The sequence below is a fragment of the Drosophila bipectinata genome, chromosome 3R (genome assembly GCF_030179905.1).
Source record: "Drosophila bipectinata strain 14024-0381.07 chromosome 3R, DbipHiC1v2, whole genome shotgun sequence".
Lineage (NCBI taxonomy): Eukaryota > Metazoa > Arthropoda > Insecta > Diptera > Drosophilidae > Drosophila > Drosophila bipectinata.
This window is the reverse complement of record NC_091739.1, coordinates 7,880,520-7,901,106: the sequence shown is the minus strand read 5'-3', so window position 1 is coordinate 7,901,106 and position 20,587 is coordinate 7,880,520. Positions and strand designations below refer to the sequence as shown.

The window sequence follows — 20,587 nt, the reverse complement described above, 5'->3', positions numbered from 1 at the left end:
AAAATGAAGTAGATTTTTGGAAAAGGAAGAAAATAGAATTGGAATTTTCAATATATCCGGCAAGTTTATTGATGTACATAATTAAAGATAGGTTTGATTTTATACTTTGCTGTCCTTCTTGAATAAACGAGCTGTAAATATTCAACACATACACTTTTCTTGATCTCTCTTAATTATCATCTATACTTATTCTGTCCTCTGTACACATCAACATCTGGTTTTGTTTTGCTATCACATTGAATTGTTACATTTATAGTAGTAGTTGCTGCATTCTGCCTGCTTAAAATCTTTAAAACACGTTTTAAATTTCATCTGAAACATGCTGGTATACACGTACAGTAACAACAAGTGTATCCCATCGTATCCGTATCTATATCTGTAGCTATAGCTGTGGCTCTAAAAATCTGGACTGTGTTGTTTTGGGGTGATTGGTTGTGTTGTGTTTGAAGGTAGTAGGGGATATAAGAAGCACACATTTCTTTTGTAAAGTTTGTCTGAACTTTGAGTGAATCAACTTTGTCGTCATCAACGCGCATATTTGTAGTTTTCTTTCATTTTTCTTATTTTTTTTTTTACAAAATTACACATAAAATTGCTTGCGCTTCACGTAACTACACATTATTTTAGTGGTTGTTGCTTAGTTCCTTTTTCTCTCTCGTTATAACGCTCCTTGTCCATTTTTTTTTACATTTTAATTTTTTTTGTTTGTTTGTTTCCGAAATACATAATACGTTTAAAATATATAGAAATAATATTTGTATACATATAGGTATATATATCTGCTCCGACCGTTCTCGTTTAGTAAAATATATGTATAATGTATATATATTGTATATATATAGATCTGTATGCACTATGCCTAACCACGCCTATTCACGGTTCGCTTAATCCTCGGTAGTAGTTGTTGTAGTAGTAGTATTTGTATCCTGCAGCTCTTCGAGAGTTGGAATATCGTCTTGTAGTTTTAGCACTTGTAACCTTGGGTTATAGTGCCCGGCTAAATAATATGTATCATTGTTATCGTATATGGATTGATATTGCTTCGAATCGGCACCGAATTTATCAAAGTAGCTGCCGAACTGCAGCACTTCGCACCGATGCGAAATGGTCTGGACATCGTTCTCATCCTCGTGCGGCGATTCAAACAGAGCACCCTTAAGAAAAGCAATTATATTTATTATAAAAATGCGGAAAAGCGCCATAATCCCATATGCTTACCGGATATTTCAACTTTGGACAGCCGGTTGTCTCCTCCGGATGGTAGAACCACGCCACTCGCACCACCTTGTTACCCGTGGTCGTCTCCCACATGGACTCTATTCGCCCGATATACGGACGATCTGGCCTGCCCGTCGACAGAAATACTGCACTGTCCCCGACCTAATTTATTTCGTTTTTTTTGCGATACAATAAAAAGTAATTGAAGAGCCATTAAAGGACCATTTCAGAAAGAATGTAATTGCGAAGAACGTACCGTTATAGTTTCCTTTCCCCTTTTGATTGTTTTGTAAAATTGCTTTCTGGCACGTCCCTTGACGCCCGCCTTCCTGTAGGCGGTGCCACACCAACCCCAGAGCTGTCGCTCGGGCAGGAAGGCAGCTATTTTGCTGCTTCCCTTGGAGTTGTTATGTTCAACCAGATCCTCCCCCTTGGCCTGTGAAAAATGAAAATTTAATTACTTTAAACCCTCCGAAACTCAGCCATTGCAATTGTGGAAAAATATTGAGATTGGTTTTTGAAAACATAACACCCCGAAATTGGGGTGACTTTAGAAATCTATTGTTTCCGCATCTTATCCCATAAATTGTGTACGAACTGGAGCACTTTCAGATGGCATATCTACTTACCTCATCGGATATTTCCGACATAAGATTGGATGCGGTTTCCTCCTCCATATCCAACTGCTCCGTTTTCACCTTCACCTCCATCTTGACACGATTAGCAACCGGTACTGTAGTTGGAGTCAACTCCGCCGCAGGAACCTCTGGCATTTCCTGAGCTGTCGCTGAGAAATCTGGCTGTGCCACCTGTTGTTCCGGCTCCTCGCTGCCATTCTTGCGGTGGTGCTTCTTGTGCTTTTTGCGCTTCTTGTGCTTGTGATGCTTGCGAGCTGCGTCCTCCCCAACCGCACCATCGCCGTTGACAGCCGGATCTGATCCTCCATTGATGGCTGTGGCAAGATTGGCACCATTCTGTGACTTGGACATTTTCTTGAGGCTTTTTTTCAGGCGCTTCTTTTCGCTGCGCTGCGTAAACAGCTCCATGGTGGCGGCTAGCGAGGTGGTGTTGTCGCTGCTCATACCCAGACTGTGGTGGCTATGCGAGTCTTCGCCGCCGGGCACACTCAATTGCTCCTGAACGGAGCCGCCAATGCCATTCTCACCGCTCCGCAGAGCCCCGCGCTTCTGCTTGCCTACTGAGTAGAGGGGATTATCGTTGTACTCTGTTCCGGTTAGGTGGTTGGGAGTGTTGGTGTTTGGAAAGGAGCAGGGAGAAAATAAAGAAACACTTAAATATGGAAACGCACACGAAAAACTTGTGATAGGATTGATGGAGTGGATGGACGATGCATGTTGGTCATCCACATTGTGACAATGGAGGAGATACCCACCAGCTATGGGATAATCGCTGAGCAGCAGACGGATGTTCTGTAAGCGGATCCTGCCGCTGTCGCCGTCATCAAACTCCACGCTCACAAAGTCAGGCGCTGCTGCGGTTGGATTCCCCGTACTGGCCGCTCCTTCCTCGGTCTGCTCCGACTCGATGGCACGTCCCGGATAGAGGCATCGGTATTGCTGGCTCCAATAGGCACACAATCGCGTGCCGACAGGAACACTATCAACGCTCTTGGGCGCCACTTCGAGAATCTGAAATTCAACAGGTTGACCTGGTTTTCTTTTTACTAAACTAGTATCTTTCTCACCGTATCCTTGAGTATATCCTCACGCGACATCACGTGCGACTTGTTGCCTCGCTCTCCATCCAGTGTTATGGAGTACACATCTGGAGGTCGCAGTGGTTTCATCACACCAGCATAGAACAAGCCGCCCATGTCGGTGAGGACACGGGTCTCGTCCCGATACAGGTGCTCGCTGGTCAGCTGTAGCTCTCTATCAATACCGCACACCCTTCGCTTCGCCTCCAGGGCGGACGGTGGCTGCTCTCCAGATCCGATGCCGGCGGCACTTGCCTTCAGCTTTCGCTGTTTGCGCGATGCAGAGCCCCCTTGTTTCGATGATGGGGACCCGGAGGTTGATGGAGTCGTGAGAGAGGAGGTAGTTGGCGCATTAGAAGCCGCTGCATCCAGGGCACTGGGCTCGAGGCGTACAAACGACGAGGTACTGGGCGAACTGCTGCTAATTGGCAAGGGATTGGGCTCTGACGTGGGCTGTTGCAGGGACGGCGGTGGGGGAAACGAGTGCGTCTTCTCCGGAAAGCGCAGGAAGCTGGAGGCCTGAAGATTACTGCTCGAGAACTTGGGAAACTTGTAGTCGCGCAGCGGAGATGAGGTCCTAAAGGTAATAAAGGATATTAAATTAAGTGAACTAATGAATCCAGTATCTCCACCACTCACCCAAGAACGCTCGACAAAGTGGACCCGAGCGTCAGTTGCGGTTGTTGCAGCGTCGAGGCTGGGAGCACCGGCGCCTGCACTGCCGCCAGTTGCAGTAGTTGTTGCTGCTGTTGCTTGGAGCACTTCTTCTTCTTCTTGTGCTTGGAAATCTCGTCCAGCTTGCGCTTCTTTTTACGGTACTGGCGCGTGATGGCAGCCAACTGCATTCGCATATTATTATCCATTATGCTGAATACCTCCTGGCCGAAGCGCTGCGCATAGCTGGGATCTATGGAGCCGAGAGCGCTGCGCAGCTCCGCCTGCAGTTGCTCGTCCTGCAGGTCCACATCCTCGTCCGCGGACAGCTGCCTCTCCTGGCGACTGCTGCTGTGGCGCCGCTTCTTCTTGCTCTTCTTGCTGCAGCGCGCGGACTTTCGACTATCGCTGCCCGAGGACTTGGAATGTTTGTGCTTCTTTCGCTTCACGGGCGTCAGGTCGGCAACAGCCCCTGCTGCGATGGATGCGGAGGACGTGGAGGGCAGCTCGATGCCCTGCATCGAGGGAAACCCTGGCGAACTCAATGGCAGCTGAAAGGAGGACGTGGAGGAAGGGAAGACAGATCCCGGCTGAAGTCCAAAGCCAAAGCAGGATTTCGGCTCCAGTCCCGGTGGCGTCGAGGAAGTTCCTGCCAGAGCCTGCGGCGTGGGAGTGGGTGTTCTTGAAGAGGGCGTCGTAAAGAGGCTGCTGCCCTGTACCACCTCCTCCTGGATGCGTTGCTCCGCTAAAGCGCACAGCAACTTAAGCCCTCCGAGTGGCTCCGGGGTGGGCGGTGGAGGATTCATTTGCAGCACAACAGGGGGTGGAGGAGATGGCGGTGTCTCTTCCTCCGGCGGTAGCTGGGGCTCCACATGTTCCACCGGCTCCTTCTTGACCCGCACCAGCGGCGTGCTATTGGTACTGATGTTGGAGAGCAGCTCCAAGCCGGTCAGATCCTCGGCAACAGCTTGGGCAGGTGGAATCGTTTCATGGTTGTCCGGGGGAGTCTGCTCAGCGGACTCCGCCTGGCTGGCACTGGGTATGTCACTGGGTTCCGTCTGGGTATGGCACTCGTTCGGTATCGTCTGGGTATGGCTACTTTCACTGGGCTTGGTCAGTTCCAAGGGCTGGACAAGGGAGGGGGCACTGGAAAGGGCGTCTACAGCTGCCTCTTGTTGCTTCTGAAGATTACACGGTGCCGGAATGCTCTCATCTTCGCTGCAGACCGGCGTATCCGTCTGAATGTTCACATCCTGCATCTGCGGCCCTATTGCCGTGTTTCCGGCCATCTCCGCCAGCCGCGGAGGCGTCTGTGGCGTCAAGGGAGCATGCAGCTTGAAATTGAGAGCCGCCTCGTCGGGAACCGTCGTGGCAGCAGGAAGATCGCCAGTAGCCCCGTGCATCGAGAGGTTCAGCAACGCTGGTGTGGGCGTGGCCATCGGGCCTGCCTGGAAGAGCTGATGTGTCGCTGCCTGGGGCAGTACCGTGGGTTCCATGGTGGCCGAGGTGGGCGGCGTGGGCAGACGCATTAGGTTGAGAGCCTGCTCCTTGTCCCGCGCAGCTTCCAACGGCACCAACGGAGGAAGGGCCAGCGGCAATGGCTGTTGCGCTGAATAGTCCTCTAGCTTCATGGGCGGCACCGGCGGCAGAAGGAGGGATCCCATTGCGGAGGGCAGGCTGAATAAGCGGGAACTGCTGGCACTGAGACTGCTGGTGGAACTCATGCTGCTGGCCGCGTTCGAGGTGTTTGTTACGCCCGTTCCCGCCGCCAGACTCAGGTTGATGGTAGAGTTGGTGGTGGTGGTGCTGGTCTGCTGATTGCTGTGGTGGCACAGCGTGGAGCTACCGGTGGCCGTGGCCGTGGCAGCGGCCGCCAGGTACAGCTGGAGGGGAGACGCGTACGAGGGCTGGGTGCCCAGAGCCTGGTGGCTGCCCATCGAGGGGAATATGAAGTTGGGCAGGTTGGGCAGATTGGACAGACTGGTCAGGTTTGGCTGCGACGGCTGCAACGAGGCGGCGGCGGCGGCCGCAGCGGCAGCGGCGGAAGGACCTCCGGCCGTGGGCGCTTGGGGAATATAGGCCGAGGGCCAGACGAAGGCCGCCGCAGCCGCTGCCTGCTGGAACGGATCTGTGGGCGTTAAGAGGGGAAAATTTGATATGCCTGCTGTGCATATGGACGTGGTAGCGATTCAGTTTAGTCGGAGATTCGATATCGAAATTGAAGATTGGAGTTTGGATTGGTATTGGTATTGGTATTGGTATTGGTGGAGGGTGTGGAGGGAGAGAAGCGCAGTTGTAAAAGCATGAATTAGTTTGGTTTTGGCGAAATCATATTAACCTAGGACACCTAGGAAGTGGCTGGCATGCGGAGTGCGAATGTAAAGGTATATGAGGGAGATCATCCTCGGGCTCACTTACCGAGCGCTGCTGGGGCGGCCGGAAGGAGGACCACCTGTCCACGGCTAGCCTCCCGGGAGTACTGCAGGCCCACCGTGGCGGGCGACATGGAAATCACTGATTCAATGGGTAATGCATCTACAAAACAAAGCAACGGAAAAGAGAGAACCAAATAGAGTGTGGGAGACGGTGTTGTTGGTCTTCAGGTGGGCTATGACGATGACAGGGGTCTTGGGCTACTAGCACTCACTTGGATACTGCCAAAATGTGGAGGGTGCTCGGTTCAGGGCCAGCTCGTCGGCGGTGGTGCTGCCGGTGGTCATCAGGTCGCCGTTGCCCGTAAAGTACAGATTGCCGCAACTGGTGGCTCCTGCAACAGAGAGAAATATAGTTGAATTAATTATTCCGTATTTTCGATCCATTAATGTACATCAAAATCCTTTTATGGCCCGATGCCAACCTCTCTGCTCGACGTTCGTTTGTTTAATAAATTTTCTGGCCTCTGCTGCGAGTGAGTGAGTGAGTGCGTTACTTCAGATGTAAGCGATGATGTGTATGTATACGTAAAATATTGCAATGTCCTTGAACTATGCATTTGGTCACCGCGCGTGCCTCCCAACCACCCACCACCACCCAACCATAACATCACACATCAGCCCAGCCAGCCATCCAGCCATCCAGCCAGCCAGCACATCCGGACATCAGATTTCGATCCAGAATCAGAGTCAGAATCCACCCAGTATCTCGACCAGAATCCAGTACCCCAGTAACCCACCACTTACCTACCACCTTTCCCGGCCCTGCGGCTAGATAATTTCACAAAAATTCGATTAAGCCGTACGTGCTGCTCTGTAATTGCATTACATTAAGGGATCGGTTCCATTGAAAAAGACGTAGACCACCGCACCACCCCATAAGTATGCAGTCGAAGACGTTGCCGAAATGAATGACAAGTACTGGGATGTGCCTATCACAGGGCTTGGGCTCCCATATCTAAACGCAATTAATGATACATTTTTGACAAGTGAGTTATTCGGGGAAACTTCCCGGCAAACGTTTATAAATAGCATGAAAAAAACAATAACGAAGGAAGATGCCATATGGTCGCAAACCCGAACCATTCCGTCGTGTCATGTTGCTACGTCCCGGCCTGGCCTGACATGTCCCGTTTACGGTTCTAGTCCTCGGTTAGATCCGGTTTCCACGACTCCGTGTAACCAGTCGAGCGCAGCATCACCGCTAGCATCCCTTGCGGCTAAAGGAGCCCCGCAGCTCTTCCTGCCCCCTGGATGGTGCACGACGCACCACCTTCGCCGAGCAACAGCTACGCTAACTTGTCTGCGTCTGAAAACACCCACCCGAGCACCGTCCATGAGTAATCCGGCTTTAGACATTGAGTCCGCCTCCTCCTCAACGCTTCGCCGGAGCGTGATAACAAAAGTCGAAACCCACGATGCCCTATTCTTGGACGGAGCATGAGTAAGCCGGAAACTTTTCCATTTTTGCTTGATGAATTTAAAGCTCAAGTTTTCGTCCAAAAATAACCGAAAGAGGTCTAACCGCAAGAATTCTCGATAAGGTTTGTACGAAAGTTTTGGGAAAATCAAGACATTAACAAAAGTTTCTGTTTTCTTAGTTGAATCGGAAAGTTCCAGCATGAGTAAGTGCATCAAGAATTTATCAGCTGAACTATTCCATTGAAATCCCACATCAAAGTGAAGTTTATTTTATTTTCAGCCGATATTTTCTTTCCAATGTAATCCAGTTATTTCTGAATGGATTCTCTTTAGGATTAGCAGTATCTTTGGGACTCCATACCGTGTTCAATTGATTCCCAATAGCTTTCTCAGCTTTTTTAATCTCTAAAAAACATATGTCATATTCCAAAACATTTAGAAAAAATCAAAGAAAGCAATTAACACCAATTAGTGCCACATTGGTGGATAGATCAGAAATGGAATCAGTTCAGATGAAACATACCACCACCGACCAGCGAAAACCCACCCTTTAAAATGTAAACAGATTTGACGAAGCCATCTGATTAGACAGAGTACTCCCAAGTCGACCAAATCCTCCCTGCCGAAATCGCACTGTGTTTCACTTTCGTTTCATTTCCGCTATAGGAGTTCATATGATTTACCACCAGTTTCCTTATATTTATGTGCGTTCTGATGTCCTCCACCGACCAGGGGGAGAAGACTCGATTCGAATTGAAGTCGAGTCGCCCAATTCGGTGGCTGTCACAACAACGACAGCCGCACAACAGGCGGCCATCATATGATTCCTGTGCTCTCAATTCTGACGGGGTGTGTGCGCCGGACACCCTCGCCGCTGCTCCTCTGACTCACTGCCGGAATTTGTTGGTGTTCCCAGTTTGCAGGCAATCTTATTAGTGGCATAATTGAACGACGTTCACGTCCTGGCATCATAAGCATCGTAAAGACGCCCCTGGGGACGCGGCCTGTCGTTCATTAGAGGCACACAAATCTGGACACTTAAATTGAATTAGATGCCGCCTGAAGACCATTTCGGTCGTCGCTGGTGCATAAATTATATAAAAATAATATAGCTATGGGCCACTAACTTAAAAATATATTCTGGAAAGCCTCGGCTTCAATACTCGGCTAGAATTCTTAGAATACTGAACATCATTAATATAATAAGGACAAAGGATAAACACTTCAGAAACCATCAAATATTTCCATCCCTAAACTCACCGAGGTCTGCGACTCGTATGCCAAAGCAGTTCATGTCCTTGTTGAGTGGTGGCTGCAACGGAAGCGTGGCAGGAGGGTTTAGCGCTGGCACTAGGGCTTCCTGCGGCCGCTTCCTAGCCACGGCGATGCCAATGGGCACTGAGTTGTCTGGGGGAGGAAGAGAAATGATTTCGGTTAGAGGCGTCACCGGACCGGAAAGTGCGGGGCGGCAACCTACTTGAGGACTTCTCCAGGTCGGCGACCTTCGGCGATGGCGCCTCGATCTTGACGAGAGTTGTGAGAGTGGACGAAGACATGGTCTTGGAAGTGGCCGAGGCGGTGACCGACCCCTGAAGATGCGGCTGTGACGGATGGGCCGCCTGATGCGGCGATTGCTGCTGATGGCAATTGTTGGAACTAATCTCTGACACCTGGCAGGGTTCCCGTTTGATCTGCACAAAGGTGTACGAGGAGTTGGTCTGCTGCTGATGGTGGTGACCCGCTGAGTAGCCACCGAACTGGTCCAGTTGCAGGTGGTGGTGCGGGGGACCCGACACCGAAATGGCTCCCGCCTGGGTGGCTCCCGTTGTGGGAACCAGGAACGTGGCCGTGGTCGTGGCGCTCAAGACATCGGCGGCTGCGGCGGCGGCACTGCTGCTGGCGCTGGCATTAAAGGCGGCCATTGGACGATCCTCGAGATCTGCTCCAGATCTAGACGCTGATGGGGCTAACTAGAGTCGCGGCTCTGGGTGGGGGGCCTGCCGCATCGCTGGCGCCCCGAAAAACGGGGGTGGGAGATATTATGATGCGGCGCAGATATGGCCTGCCCGTGCACATATATCTCAACTATATCTATATCTACGCGTATTTTTATACGTCCATTATCCGCTCACACACACACTAGCACTACCACTAACACTAACACCAGCACACGCACACAGTCTACATTTTTACAGGTTTTCGCTGCCTCTCGCGGATGCAACATTCAGTTGTGGATTCCTCGCGTCTGGCCCATAAACAAATGACATAATCCAAGCGACGCGACCTGCACAGGCTGTATCCAAAGCACGAGCTCCTGGGTTTGGAATGTTTCCAATTCGATCTGGAAGATTTCAGAGGCGGCGGAGGCGGAGGAGGAGGCGAAGGCGCGATGTTGCGTTTTTTATAGCTTTCTGCGTGGTCCGCGTCACGTTTTCACCGCTGCGATCGCTATCAGCGTACTTGAGGATTTTTGCAAAAGCTAGGGCTCTATCCCAATATTGTTTATTTTTATTTGCGAATTAGAAATTCCTGGAGGAAAGTCTAAAAAAGTGTAATTGTTATCTGATTCCAAGATTCAGTTCAGTTGAACTGACTCCCAGTTTTAGTGCTGCCACATCGCTTACCCATTTTCCAACACCAAATCCTTTCACAGTGTTGGCCATTGCCATCCCTGGCCAAAATATCGATAGTTTTAGGAATTTTTGATTTTTGAATTATCCCTCTATATCCTAAAACAAATTTCCACTTAAATTAATAATAAATTTCTAATTAAATCTTATTGCTTTATAAATAAAATGGTTTTATTAATTGATAATTTACTTATCTCTTCTAATCCCAAACGATGTTTGGGCACCTGTAAATCAGCTGTCGCTCAATGTGAATGGCAAAAGGTGAAAGAAGAGGAAGAAGCTGCGATTTGTGTACGTGTGTGTTTTGAGTTAGCGACGTGGTGATTACCACGGAACCGATCCGATCCGATCCCCGATAGAATCCAGCACTTCCATGCAGATGCGCGTTCCTCTCCAGCGAGCAGCCCTGCTGCTGCCTCTCATCCTAATCCTCGGCACGGCGAGAGGGCAACGCGTCGCGCCCGGCGTTAATCCGCAGCACTATGTAGGTACAACCCATCTGGGAGTGGAGTGTTATTTAATCTTTGTACCTTCTCTAGCAACAAGTTCCCCAGCAGGTGCCCCAGCACCATCCGCCGCCACCGCCGCAACATCAGCAGCAGTACCAGCAACAGGTCCATTCGGCTCCCGGAGTGCCCCCCGTGCAATATGTAAGTAGAAAGTAGGTTTCGATATATTTCAAGGTCTTAAATGGGAAAACTTGAATCCGTAGCAATATGAACCGGTGCCAGTGCAGCAACAGCAACCGGTGCAATATCAGCAAGTTCCTGTGCAGCAACAGCAACAGCAGCAGCAGCCGCCAGTCCATCAGCCCCAGCAGCAACAAGTGCACCACCAGCAACAGCAGCAACAGGTTCACCAGCAGGCGCATGCCGGTGGCCACCACCATGGCCAGCCGCAGCAAGTGCTGAACACCGGAAACATCCAACAGGAGCGAGCGTAAGTATTTGGGTATCTTATCACCCCTCTGCCCATCATTATCTATCACAGAAGCTTTGTTTTAATCTCCAAAGTCATAAATTAGACACCGTGGCACAGGGCCTGTGTCTATTAAAAACTATTTAATAAACAACTTGAATTTCCCTCTTTAGTCACATCCAAGAGCACATGCAGGTGCCCATCGATACGAGCAAAATGTCCGAGGCTGAGTTGCAGTTCCATTATTTCAAGATGCACGACTCCGACAACAACAACAAGCTGGACGGCTGCGAGTTGATCAAGTCTCTGATCCATTGGCACGGTAAGTCCCTTCTAGCAACTGCTTAGACGAATGGTTGTCTTTTTTTTTAGTCCCCATTTTTCTTCTTTTGTCCTTTTGTTTGCGTCTTGTTTGACCCGAAATTCTGTTCTACCTCTTTGCATATGCGTTACTAAATGGGTCTGTTTCCGGTGTTGGTTGTGGTCATGCTCGAACCTCATGCTAATCCATCTCGCATCCGCCATAACAACTCATTGTGGTGCAGAGCAAGGCAGCAAGGAGCAGCCTAACGGCGAGAAGCCGCATGTTGAGGAAAAGGTCTTCTCCGACGAGGAGCTGGTAGCCCTCATCGATCCCATCCTTCAGATGGACGACACTTCACGTGACGGCTACATTGACTATCCCGAGTTCATCAAGGCCCAGCAGAAGGCTGCCGAAAAGCAACAACAGCAACAGCAGCAGCAACAACAACAGCAGCAGCAACAGCAGCCGCAACAACATCAGCAGCCTATTCATTAGTAGACACCCAGAGATCCGTTTAGTTCGCACACATAACCAAGTCCTGGTCCTTGTGATGTTCCACACATACTCCTGCTTTCTTTCCAACACATCATGAAATTACGTTGTAAACGGTTTTAGAGCACTCCCTAAAATCTAGTTGAATCAATTTTACTTAATTTGCTGCAAGCATTCCATCGGAGAACATCATTGAACAAATTGAAACTAATCCTTCCAAGAACTTTTCCAAAAGATACCCACTTCGAATAATGAACACGAATCTCGAGTGGTTTGTGCAATTTCAACTGGTTTCCTTGGCTTTTGTTTTCCATTGTCATAATTTTAGTTACTTTCGATATAACATAATTTTTAAGCGCAACTAGAGAGCAGCAACACAAACAGACTGATTGTTTAAACGTTTGTTTTGTACAAAAAGCGAAAAATTACGCAAAAAAAAATGAGTCGAAGAAACCCCCAACTATGTGAAAACCTTTTTGAAACTGAAACATTCAATTTGTAAGTAAAACCGATTTAGTGAATAAAGTCAAATCCAAATCGTAGAAAGTCGAATCTGTTTTCTTCCAAGTTGACTTGAAGGCTTTCAATTTATGGTGATAGTGGTTTTTTATTAATATTATAATTACTGTCCGAGTGTGAATTGTAAATATCATACCATTAATTTTGCAGTCAAGGAGGCTCCGGGGAATCCTGAAGATGTACACGCCGATCACGGAGAGGAGCACAAGTCTGGCTCTGTTTACACGGATAAGGCCCTAGAGGACACCATCGACTATGTCCTGAAGTCCATGGACCTGAACAACGATGGCTTTGTGGACTGGGCCGAGTACCGAAAGACTGAGGCCAATGTTGGCAAGGACTAGTCAAGTTGCTAACCCAAGAGAGCCGTAGAACTTGACAATTGTTGACCTATTTTATCCTTTTTCTATCCATACTGATCTGAGCCATTCTGATCTTGGTGTTTTTTTTATATCATATAAATTATAGCCACAAAAGATCACAAAAATCAAAGTTGTTTTGAAACTTTTTATACTTTTGCAAATAAAATGAAAATAAAAATATATTTTTTATGAAATGTCTTTTAATATTCTAAAAATTATTTAAAAAAAAGCTTTTATATCCTATTTGTCTAGTTTCCTAGGTATCCTTTATTCGTATCTTAGCCAAAAAACACATGAAAAGCTCCAGAAAGCATAGAAAAGCTTAAGGCTGCCAGAAAAACTTTCTTATCCGTTATCCATAACCGGTTCGTACATGCCCAACCGATTGGGAGAGTCCGTAATTCCTCTCTCAGTCACTGCCGAACTTAAATCTGAATGGAAGGTACTCACAAAATTTGTGGCGTGAAAATAATAACAATCCCACCTAGCTGCAGCATAAAATAGGTTTCGTGGGATTAAAGAGTGCCACACTCAATTATTACGCATACGCCGCGTGTGACGGCAGTCGAGTCTGCTAATTAGCTCGGAAATTTCTGCAAAATGTAAGAAAATGTTCACAAAAATAAACCCACTCACACACAAAAGTGCAGGCGTGTACGGTAATTATGGATCGCCGCCTTGCCGGCCCCGGGGCCGCAAATGGCGTTGCTCAGGCGACCCAGCCGGCGGTGTTTATAGAAAATAAACAACCCGGATGGGTGGCCTGCCGACAACTCCAATTGGACCACATCCACGTGGTCGCGTGCAGCGCGGAATTACGCTCTACAAATATTTGCCGTTACCGTTGCCGTTGCACAAATGGCCAGCGTGCCGAGCATTGTGTGGTATCGATTTTGCCAAGCCCTGGGGAAGGGGGTGGGTTCTGCGAGGACTTCCTTCCGACTGCGATTCACAGCGGCCGATAAGCCGGCAGGACATGCCACAACTCAGTTGCTCGTTTCTGCTCTTTCGAGGACGTCTATTAAATCCGTTCTTAATTATGCTTTTTAGGGCGGCCATACAGACAGGTGGACGCCCCCGGGAACGGCTGCTCTACGCCTTCCGGGGTTGGATTGCCTTTGTGGCCTTCATGGACCTGGGCACGGCATTCCGGAGCTATATTGAGCGGCGCAGCTTCCTGGGCGACCACAGCGACACCCAGTTTATAGAAGGTATGAGAAAATAAAGAGGGTTTGTGCTTAGTTTCAAATGTGTAAGTACATTTCCAGGTGACTACACCATATCCCGCATTATCGGCATGTACTGCCTCCTCAAAGCCATCGCCCTCGTCCACTGCACCCTCTACATCCACTACAGACCGTAAGTACAATATCCCCTGGAATGCAGGTGTTGCAAAGTATTTAATTACCATTCCTTAGGGTTGTGAGCATGGGAGGGTGCTCCCTGGCTTTAACCATGGTCTTTTATGCCACCGAAGCCCTCTATTTTCGCTCCAGCACCATCAACTTTTACGTGATCTTCCCATGTGTACTGAACTGTAAGTCATAATGCCTAATCATAAAATACATTCTTATAATAATTTTCATATTTGCAGCTATCACCCTCCTGGGTTTGATTTACATACCCAAACGACTGCGGCTCTGGGAGCCAAATATGGATCTCGATGATGAAAACTCGCAGCTCTTGAAGCAAATGACTGGCTTCAAAAGGCGGCGTGCGAAAAAACAATAATTTAATGTCTAAAATGGACAGCCTGACGAGATGGAGGAGCTCAGTATTGCCGAGACAACTTAAAGTCTCACATTGGACTGAATTGGTGTGATAGAAGTGACATCAAGTTCATCATTAATTTAATAGCAATACTGCAAACAACGCCAAATTAGTGATTTTCTATACGAATTAGATACGAACGAGGCAATGAAATGATAGTCAGTCTCTTGATAAGTCAATTCCCGGCATAATCACTTCAAGACATATGTTGAACTTCCTTTTTATGAAAATATATCCATAGAGTTTTACGGCACAATAGAGTTATTGCACTTTTAAAAGTTGAAAATCGATATTAGGAATCATTCGAAATTATCAGAATTAGCACCCGAGTTAAACAATTAAAATGAAAAGGCTTTAACTTTACAAATTAAGTTTATAATCATCATAGTGTTACGTTGGATATTTCCATTTAATATTGACAATTTTTGGAACATGCTTCCGCTCTTAAAATTAAGCGACCACCTAGTTACACATTTTATACTCATCACATATGAATACCATTTATAAAAATATAGGAACAATAATAGTTTTATACGCATTACGTAGAATATGTTTGAATAAAAATTTGAATAATCGCAATGCTCAAATAATTTTTATTATGGGTGATAATATTTTTGTATTTTTGATTTGATTTTTGTAATATTTACTTACAAATAATAATTTAAAATTACCGCTAAAAGCAAAAATGGTTCCGGTTCCGGACCACTGGCTCCATAACTGACTCCAAAGAACTATAGCTTATCGATTTCATCCATTGTGCCATCTCTATTGGCCGCTCTGAACCCGCCACAATTCTGTTTTGTTTTGTTTTTTGTGATATTGTTTATTAAAATAACCCTAAAAATATGTACCGAAAACAAAAGAAACGACCCCAGAAGGCTCTCAACCCCATTGATGAAAACACCACTATTAAAATACCTGTGAGTGCTGTTAACCAATTCAATAAAACCTTATTCTAAACGATTTAAATGCAAATTTCAGCGTAGGGGAGACAATACCACAAATGTATCTCTGGAATCCAATTCTGGCGAAAGCGAGGAGAATATTCCTCAATCCCAAGAGCACACCCAGCGCTTTCTTTCGCAGCATAGCGTCATTTTAGCCGCAACTTTGGGCAGAACTCAATCCTCCGGCAAGCATCCTTTATCCCTTTCTCGGCAGCCCAACAACTTCTTTGAGCTTGTTCTTACCCGAGCGGGCGTCCAGCTGGACCATGGTGAAAGTCTGATCCTGGCCTGTGACCATGTCACAATTGTGGCTAAGCTGCGGGAGATATTCTTGACTGCCACCTCCTATACCGACAAATTGGAAACTTTTAAAACAGGACTGAAAGCAGCCTTGGCGCCAAGGTCGAAACTGGTGCAGAAACTCCTTTCTGGATGCACTGTGGATGCTGCAGGGGAGGAGCAGATCTACCAGTCACAGAACAGCATGTTCATGAACTTCCTAATGATAGACTTTCTACGGGAGCCTTGTCTGGAAGTGCTTCTGAACCAAATCGAGGAGGTGGCAACAGCGGATAAAGTTGTCACCGGGAAAGCTGCCATTTCGATGCCTCTTTTGCCGCTAATGCTGTCCCAGCTGCGGTACCTTACTGCCTCACACAAGGTAAAGATCTATCCGCGCATCGAGGGCATCTTCAACCGGGCCACGGCTACGGCTAAGCTAGACATTATTGCCAATGCTGAACTGGTGCTGGATGCCAGTATGCACGATGATTTTGTCAATCTTCTCATGTGAGTAGCTGTTTCCAAGATCCTCGTATCTTCACCATATCTTGATTCAAACTATAATGGTCTTTACCTGCAGAATTACCTATTCGAATACAGTGGAACTTTTTCACATGACCACAGTGTACACTCTTGGTAACCTGTCGCTTTCAGAAAGTCTACAGACTAAGTTGCGCAGGCGTATTTTTGAATATGCCACAAGCGGGGACTGTTCCGATATGGTAACTATAAAGTTTTAGAAAAATATGCCTTGTATTTGATATATATTTTTTCGATTTTGTTATAGACCTTGTCGCACCTGGTGAAACTTTTGTTGAATAGTCTAAAGTTAGACACAGATGAAAGTGTTAAAGAGGTAAAGCATAAAATATTAAAGGTTGTCCGACACACAGATAATCTAACCCTATTGCAGTTGGTCATCACGCTTCGGGATATATTTAATTGGAGACACATGAATAATAAGGAAGATAGCTCTCCATTGGTCAATGACAAAAAGTCTCAGCTAGAACTTTTCGGTTTTCTCGAACTTGGTTTGATTCGATCTAAGAAGTTTTACCAAATGTGGCAGAAAACTATTGCTGGCTTGCCGGCTCAACACTTTAGGTATGTTTGCTTGCTCCTTTTGTTTTTAATTCTCGTTTCAAGAAATCATTATATTAGCTCTTTGGATCTGATCGTGCTGTTATTGTTGATACATGTTAATGAAGACCATTCATTGTATATAGAAAATATTGTGAGTAATTAAAGTTAAAGACTTGTATTCATGAATTATAATAAATACTATTACATTCATAGATTCGCCGGCGAGTTAAGCTCGAGCACATCACAGTAAACATTTTGGAAGAGGTGAAACTACACTATTCCCATGTTTTGGAGCTGCATATAAGCACTCTAATGAATATCCTTCATGACTTTATGCGAGAAAAGAACAAAATTGTGTCTGACTTTGCCAAGTCCTCTTACAGGTAAGTTTCAAAAGAAGAAACATTTTTTTAAGGAGGTATTAATGGGATTTTTTTTTATATTGTTTTTTAGTATATTGTTTAAGATCTTTAGCTCGATTCAAAAGAATATTTTGAAGAAGCTACTAGAGCTCACATGTGACAAATCATCGCAGCACCTCACGACTATGGCTCTGGAACTGCTTCGGGAGTTGCAGCGGAAGAGCACTAAAGATGTTCAAAATTGTGCTCCTCTCTTGCTTCCGATGCTAGACAGGCTCAGTGATTTTACTTTAACTCAGACCCGGTTGGCCATGGACCTGCTATGCCATGTAGCCTTTCCGGATCCTAAGCAATCGGGTTGCCTGCAGCTTCAGGAGCAAATCGATATGATAGTAAAAAAGCAACTGATCAACTCAACCGATCGTGTGAAAAAACAGGGAATCATTGGATGTGTGCAGCTTATCGATGCCATGGCCAGAATCGAGGAGGAGACAATGAATGATAACGATTCCCTTGCGAGTGTGGATAATGTGGATGCCTTGCCTCCTGGACGCGTCAAAGTGGCAGCAAACTTTATAAGTAATTAAAGGGAAGTCTTACTATAAATGATACATTAAATCGGGTTATTTTCTAACAGCTAGAACAGAGGCTTCAATTGGAAACTGTCCCGAGTCCTTAGCGCTTTTCTATGAAGAGCTGGCAACTGTCTTTAGTTTGCGATTCGATGGAAGCTTCGTTTGTGATCTGGACAAACAATTCATTGCTTGGGCCTGTGATGTGATGACCTTTCGTTTTCAGGCCAGCTTTGTCACAGGAGACCACGCACAGACGATTAAGTAACATTAATAATAATATATTTATATACATCATTGGTACAATAAATAAATAATTTTAGGGGCATTCAACTGGAATACCAGCTCAACATCAACGAACTGGATGATAGGAATGCTGAATCGGAATCCGAAGTTCTCAGTATTGGCGTAAACATATCCAAACTGGTTTTGTCTCCCAACTCCAAGTAGTTATATTTCTGATTATTATTTTACTGCTTCCTAATATTGGTTTTTCTTATTTCAGAGCCTACGACTCCGTATATGTCTTGGCCCCTTTATTTAATTTTGTAAAAGTACTGACAAATCGACGTCATCATTACAGTTTGGAGCATATCAATGCTCTGCTTGGCTGTGCTATTGTGCTGCCCTCTTTCTTCAAGGACGAAAACTATCTGGCCATTTTTGACAACTTTGACGGGGACCAGCAGAAAGATATATTAAACATTTACTTCCACACGGTGAACTGGATGCGAGTGACAATCAGTGCATTTTCATCGCAACGCGAAGAAGCCACTCGACGCCGCGTTCTTCTGCGGCTATTCGAATTGATCCAAATCGAGCAGAGGATCAAGCCACTTCTGGCACGAGCGCCATTCGACTACCAGGCTCCATCTTACCAGTTTTTAACCAACGCAAAGCACCCTGTTTCTCACCAGAAACGCCAAGTGGGAAAATCTGGAGCCAAGGCTAACTCAACTGCAATCGATCCAGACGCTACAGTAAACCAAACTACCATCGCGGACTATACAATCAAAGTGGGGCCTTGCAAGACCGTCAAAACCAAGATAGACTTTGAACAAATGTATGGACCGAAAGAAAGGTTTAGACCCATGGAAGTGGGTATCATTATGTTGTTGGTGGAGCAAAAGTTCCTTCTCAATTACCCGCTTGAGGATGAGCAAGTGGGAGAATTTTTGGGGCTTTCAGAACTACGCTTCCTTCTCGAAGACATTGTTCAGAAATTGGAAGCTGCAGTCAAGGGTCAGCAGGACCCTAGGGACACTGACAGTCTTAGACCTCATCTGGCTAAACCAGAGGATTTCCTTTATGACTTACTTCCTTGCCTGATAGAGGTCAACAATCACCTCAAAACACTGGCCGAAGCAATTGATGAGGAGCTCACAAAAGTGGGCCACGTGTACAGCAACCTGGATTTGTTTAAGGAACGGTTCAACTATATAAAAAGTTGCTTTGGCTTGTGCATCCGCCTGTTTGCTCTGTACTTTTCTTGGAACGAATGGACCGATAAGTCACAAGCCAAGCGGCTTCACAGTAAGCATTTGAATAATAATTTCATAAAATTTTAATAATATAAATCCTTTTATTTCAGAATTATTGATAAAGCTACAACCCCAGGATCAACAAAAAAGATGCGAAAAAAAAACTATTGCTCAGTTAACTACCATGACTTTCGAATACTTTTTAAAGTATGAAAAGTCGGTATTGAATCTTAGTACGGCAGTGCAACTTCATCGACTGCTGTGCCGTTTGCTGAAGGTGCAAAGTATGCAGGACCAGGCCAGACAGCCTCTACTTGAGCAGGCCGAAGAGACGAGTAAGCAAAGTCTATGGAACATTAAAAGCTTTATTTAATTTCCTATATAAATTTCAGGATTACTGTGTGACAAGTTCTTGAGACGTAAATGGTTCCATTTTTCTGGTACTTTGGATAAGGGAGCACAATGTAACATATATTTGGATGAAATAATTAAGGGCTTCTTTAAAAACTCCACCTTCAAACGGCAGAACGAGCTCCTCGGTGAGCTGATCAAAGAATGCAGCATTCTCAACACAAAGGACAAAGCTTTGAATTCTTTTCCTAACTTTAAAAAGTGAGAACCTTTTTCCTACCCAACACGAACATAATTAACATATTCTTATCTTCTAGGGCCAACTTTCCATTGCTGTTTCGAGGCCTCTGCGAAGTGTTGATCCACTCGTTAAGTGCTCAGGTCAGCGTTAGAAGTGAAGGGGATCGCCTTAAGTTGTGGGAGTCCACAGTGAATTTACTTAATGGGCTGCTGCGGATTATACAGCTTGTAGAGCAGCCCCGAAACTTTGGACTATTTATTAAACATTCACAACTATTCCTCAAGCTATTACTCCAGCATGGTATGACTGTGCTGGAATCTATCGTGCGGGAAGATCCCGAAAGACTTACCAAGTTCCTACATGAGCTGCAAAAAATCACAAGGTTCCTGCATCAACTGTGCTGTCATTCCAAGTTTATAAAAAACACAGCCATTATCAGTTATATTCCTTCCCTCCGAGAGACCATAGAAACCCTAGTCTTTCGTGTGAAGGCACTACTGGCTGCCAACAACTGCCACTCTGCCTTCCATATGGGGAATATGGTTAATAAGGACCTGCACGGGGACTCTATCATAACACCAGTTGGCTCTTTCGTTGACGAACAGAACAGCGACGAGGAAATACCTGAGGATGATGCCAGTGTGGATGAGACTGTCTTGGGCGAGGAAATGACAGCGGTTAGCGTCAGCACAAGACCCAGTGATGACAGGCGAAGCAAATCATCTTCACGCAGCAAATGTTTTTAAATATTCTGATAATTGTCCATAAAATATATCCTAACCGACACAAAAACCAAACTGTTTTATTAAATCTATAATTGAGCAGAAGAC

At 46.2% G+C, this 20,587-nt stretch overlaps 4 protein-coding genes across 7 annotated transcripts; 3 read left to right on the top strand and 1 right to left on the bottom strand.

The window, feature by feature from the left end:
- Positions 1–38: 38 nt before the first annotated feature.
- wge (winged eye) lies at positions 39–10,043 on the bottom strand. 3 transcript variants are annotated; one of them, XM_070282207.1, is made up of 11 exons: positions 8,921–10,043; positions 8,704–8,850; positions 6,237–6,356; positions 6,008–6,124; positions 3,575–5,753; positions 2,924–3,512; positions 2,612–2,867; positions 1,848–2,443; positions 1,475–1,654; positions 1,219–1,380; positions 39–1,154 (listed from the first exon to the last, which is right to left on the bottom strand). In XM_070282207.1, exons 1-11 carry the CDS (start codon positions 9,363–9,365, stop codon positions 885–887), a joined length of 5,061 nt encoding a protein of 1,686 aa, XP_070138308.1. In that variant the 5' UTR covers positions 9,366–10,043; the 3' UTR covers positions 39–884. The 3 variants fall into 3 exon arrangements, with proteins under 3 accessions (XP_070138308.1, XP_017101991.2, XP_017101992.2); XM_017246502.3 differs by having other exon boundaries at positions 3,575–5,750; XM_017246503.3 differs by having other exon boundaries at positions 3,575–5,717.
- Positions 10,044–10,336: 293 nt separating this feature from the next.
- Positions 10,337–12,850, top strand: LOC108128742 (lymphotoxin beta receptor inhibitor). 2 transcript variants are annotated; one of them, XM_017246508.3, is made up of 5 exons: positions 10,337–10,557; positions 10,613–10,723; positions 10,786–11,012; positions 11,165–11,313; positions 12,457–12,850. In XM_017246508.3, exons 1-5 carry the CDS (start codon positions 10,447–10,449, stop codon positions 12,648–12,650), a joined length of 792 nt encoding a protein of 263 aa, XP_017101997.2. In that variant the 5' UTR covers positions 10,337–10,446; the 3' UTR covers positions 12,651–12,850. The 2 variants fall into 2 exon arrangements, with proteins under 2 accessions (XP_017101997.2, XP_017101996.2); XM_017246507.3 differs by lacking the exon at positions 12,457–12,850 and adding an exon at positions 11,537–12,333 and having other exon boundaries at positions 10,340–10,557.
- A 242-nt stretch (positions 12,851–13,092) lies between these two features.
- LOC108128584 (uncharacterized) lies at positions 13,093–15,018 on the top strand. The gene is made up of 5 exons (XM_017246260.2): positions 13,093–13,270; positions 13,719–13,879; positions 13,937–14,027; positions 14,087–14,205; positions 14,263–15,018. Coding segments are annotated over exons 1-5 (510 nt in total). The 5' UTR covers positions 13,093–13,268; the 3' UTR covers positions 14,400–15,018.
- Positions 15,019–15,221: 203 nt separating this feature from the next.
- Positions 15,222–20,584, top strand: Fancd2. Its single transcript, XM_017246808.3, has 14 exons — positions 15,222–15,358; positions 15,420–16,174; positions 16,248–16,389; positions 16,455–16,523; positions 16,581–16,771; positions 16,829–16,901; positions 16,964–17,133; positions 17,204–17,691; positions 17,750–17,948; positions 18,008–18,130; positions 18,190–19,217; positions 19,276–19,500; positions 19,558–19,777; positions 19,834–20,584. The coding sequence occupies exons 1-14, from the start codon at positions 15,284–15,286 to the stop codon at positions 20,501–20,503; spliced, it is 4,428 nt and encodes a 1,475-aa protein (XP_017102297.2). The 5' UTR covers positions 15,222–15,283; the 3' UTR covers positions 20,504–20,584.
- The last annotated feature ends 3 nt before the right edge of the window (positions 20,585–20,587 follow it).

Excerpts from the sequence above, each read along its gene's own strand:
- wge (XM_070282207.1), bottom strand. The coding sequence starts at position 9,365 with ATGGCCGCCTTTAATGCCAGCGCCAGCAGCAGTGCCGCCGCCGCAGCC. Across the intron at positions 6,357-8,703 it reads CATACGAGTCGCAGACCTCG|GAGCCACCAGTTGCGGCAAT; the intron begins GTGAGTTTAGGG and ends TCTCTGTTGCAG. Across the intron at positions 6,125-6,236 it reads CACATTTTGGCAGTATCCAA|ATGCATTACCCATTGAATCA; the intron begins GTGAGTGCTAGT and ends TTTGTTTTGTAG.
- LOC108128742 (XM_017246507.3), top strand. The coding sequence starts at position 10,447 with ATGCAGATGCGCGTTCCTCTCCAGCGAGCAGCCCTGCTGCTGCCTCTC. Across the intron at positions 11,013-11,164 it reads AACATCCAACAGGAGCGAGC|TCACATCCAAGAGCACATGC; the intron begins GTAAGTATTTGG and ends TTCCCTCTTTAG. Across the intron at positions 11,314-11,536 it reads GTCTCTGATCCATTGGCACG|AGCAAGGCAGCAAGGAGCAG; the intron begins GTAAGTCCCTTC and ends ATTGTGGTGCAG.
- LOC108128584 (XM_017246260.2), top strand. Across the intron at positions 13,880-13,936 it reads CGACACCCAGTTTATAGAAG|GTGACTACACCATATCCCGC; the intron begins GTATGAGAAAAT and ends GTACATTTCCAG. Across the intron at positions 14,206-14,262 it reads CTTCCCATGTGTACTGAACT|CTATCACCCTCCTGGGTTTG; the intron begins GTAAGTCATAAT and ends TCATATTTGCAG.
- Fancd2 (XM_017246808.3), top strand. The coding sequence starts at position 15,284 with ATGTACCGAAAACAAAAGAAACGACCCCAGAAGGCTCTCAACCCCATT. Across the intron at positions 16,772-16,828 it reads TTGCCGGCTCAACACTTTAG|CTCTTTGGATCTGATCGTGC; the intron begins GTATGTTTGCTT and ends TCATTATATTAG. Across the intron at positions 19,778-19,833 it reads TCTTTTCCTAACTTTAAAAA|GGCCAACTTTCCATTGCTGT; the intron begins GTGAGAACCTTT and ends CTTATCTTCTAG.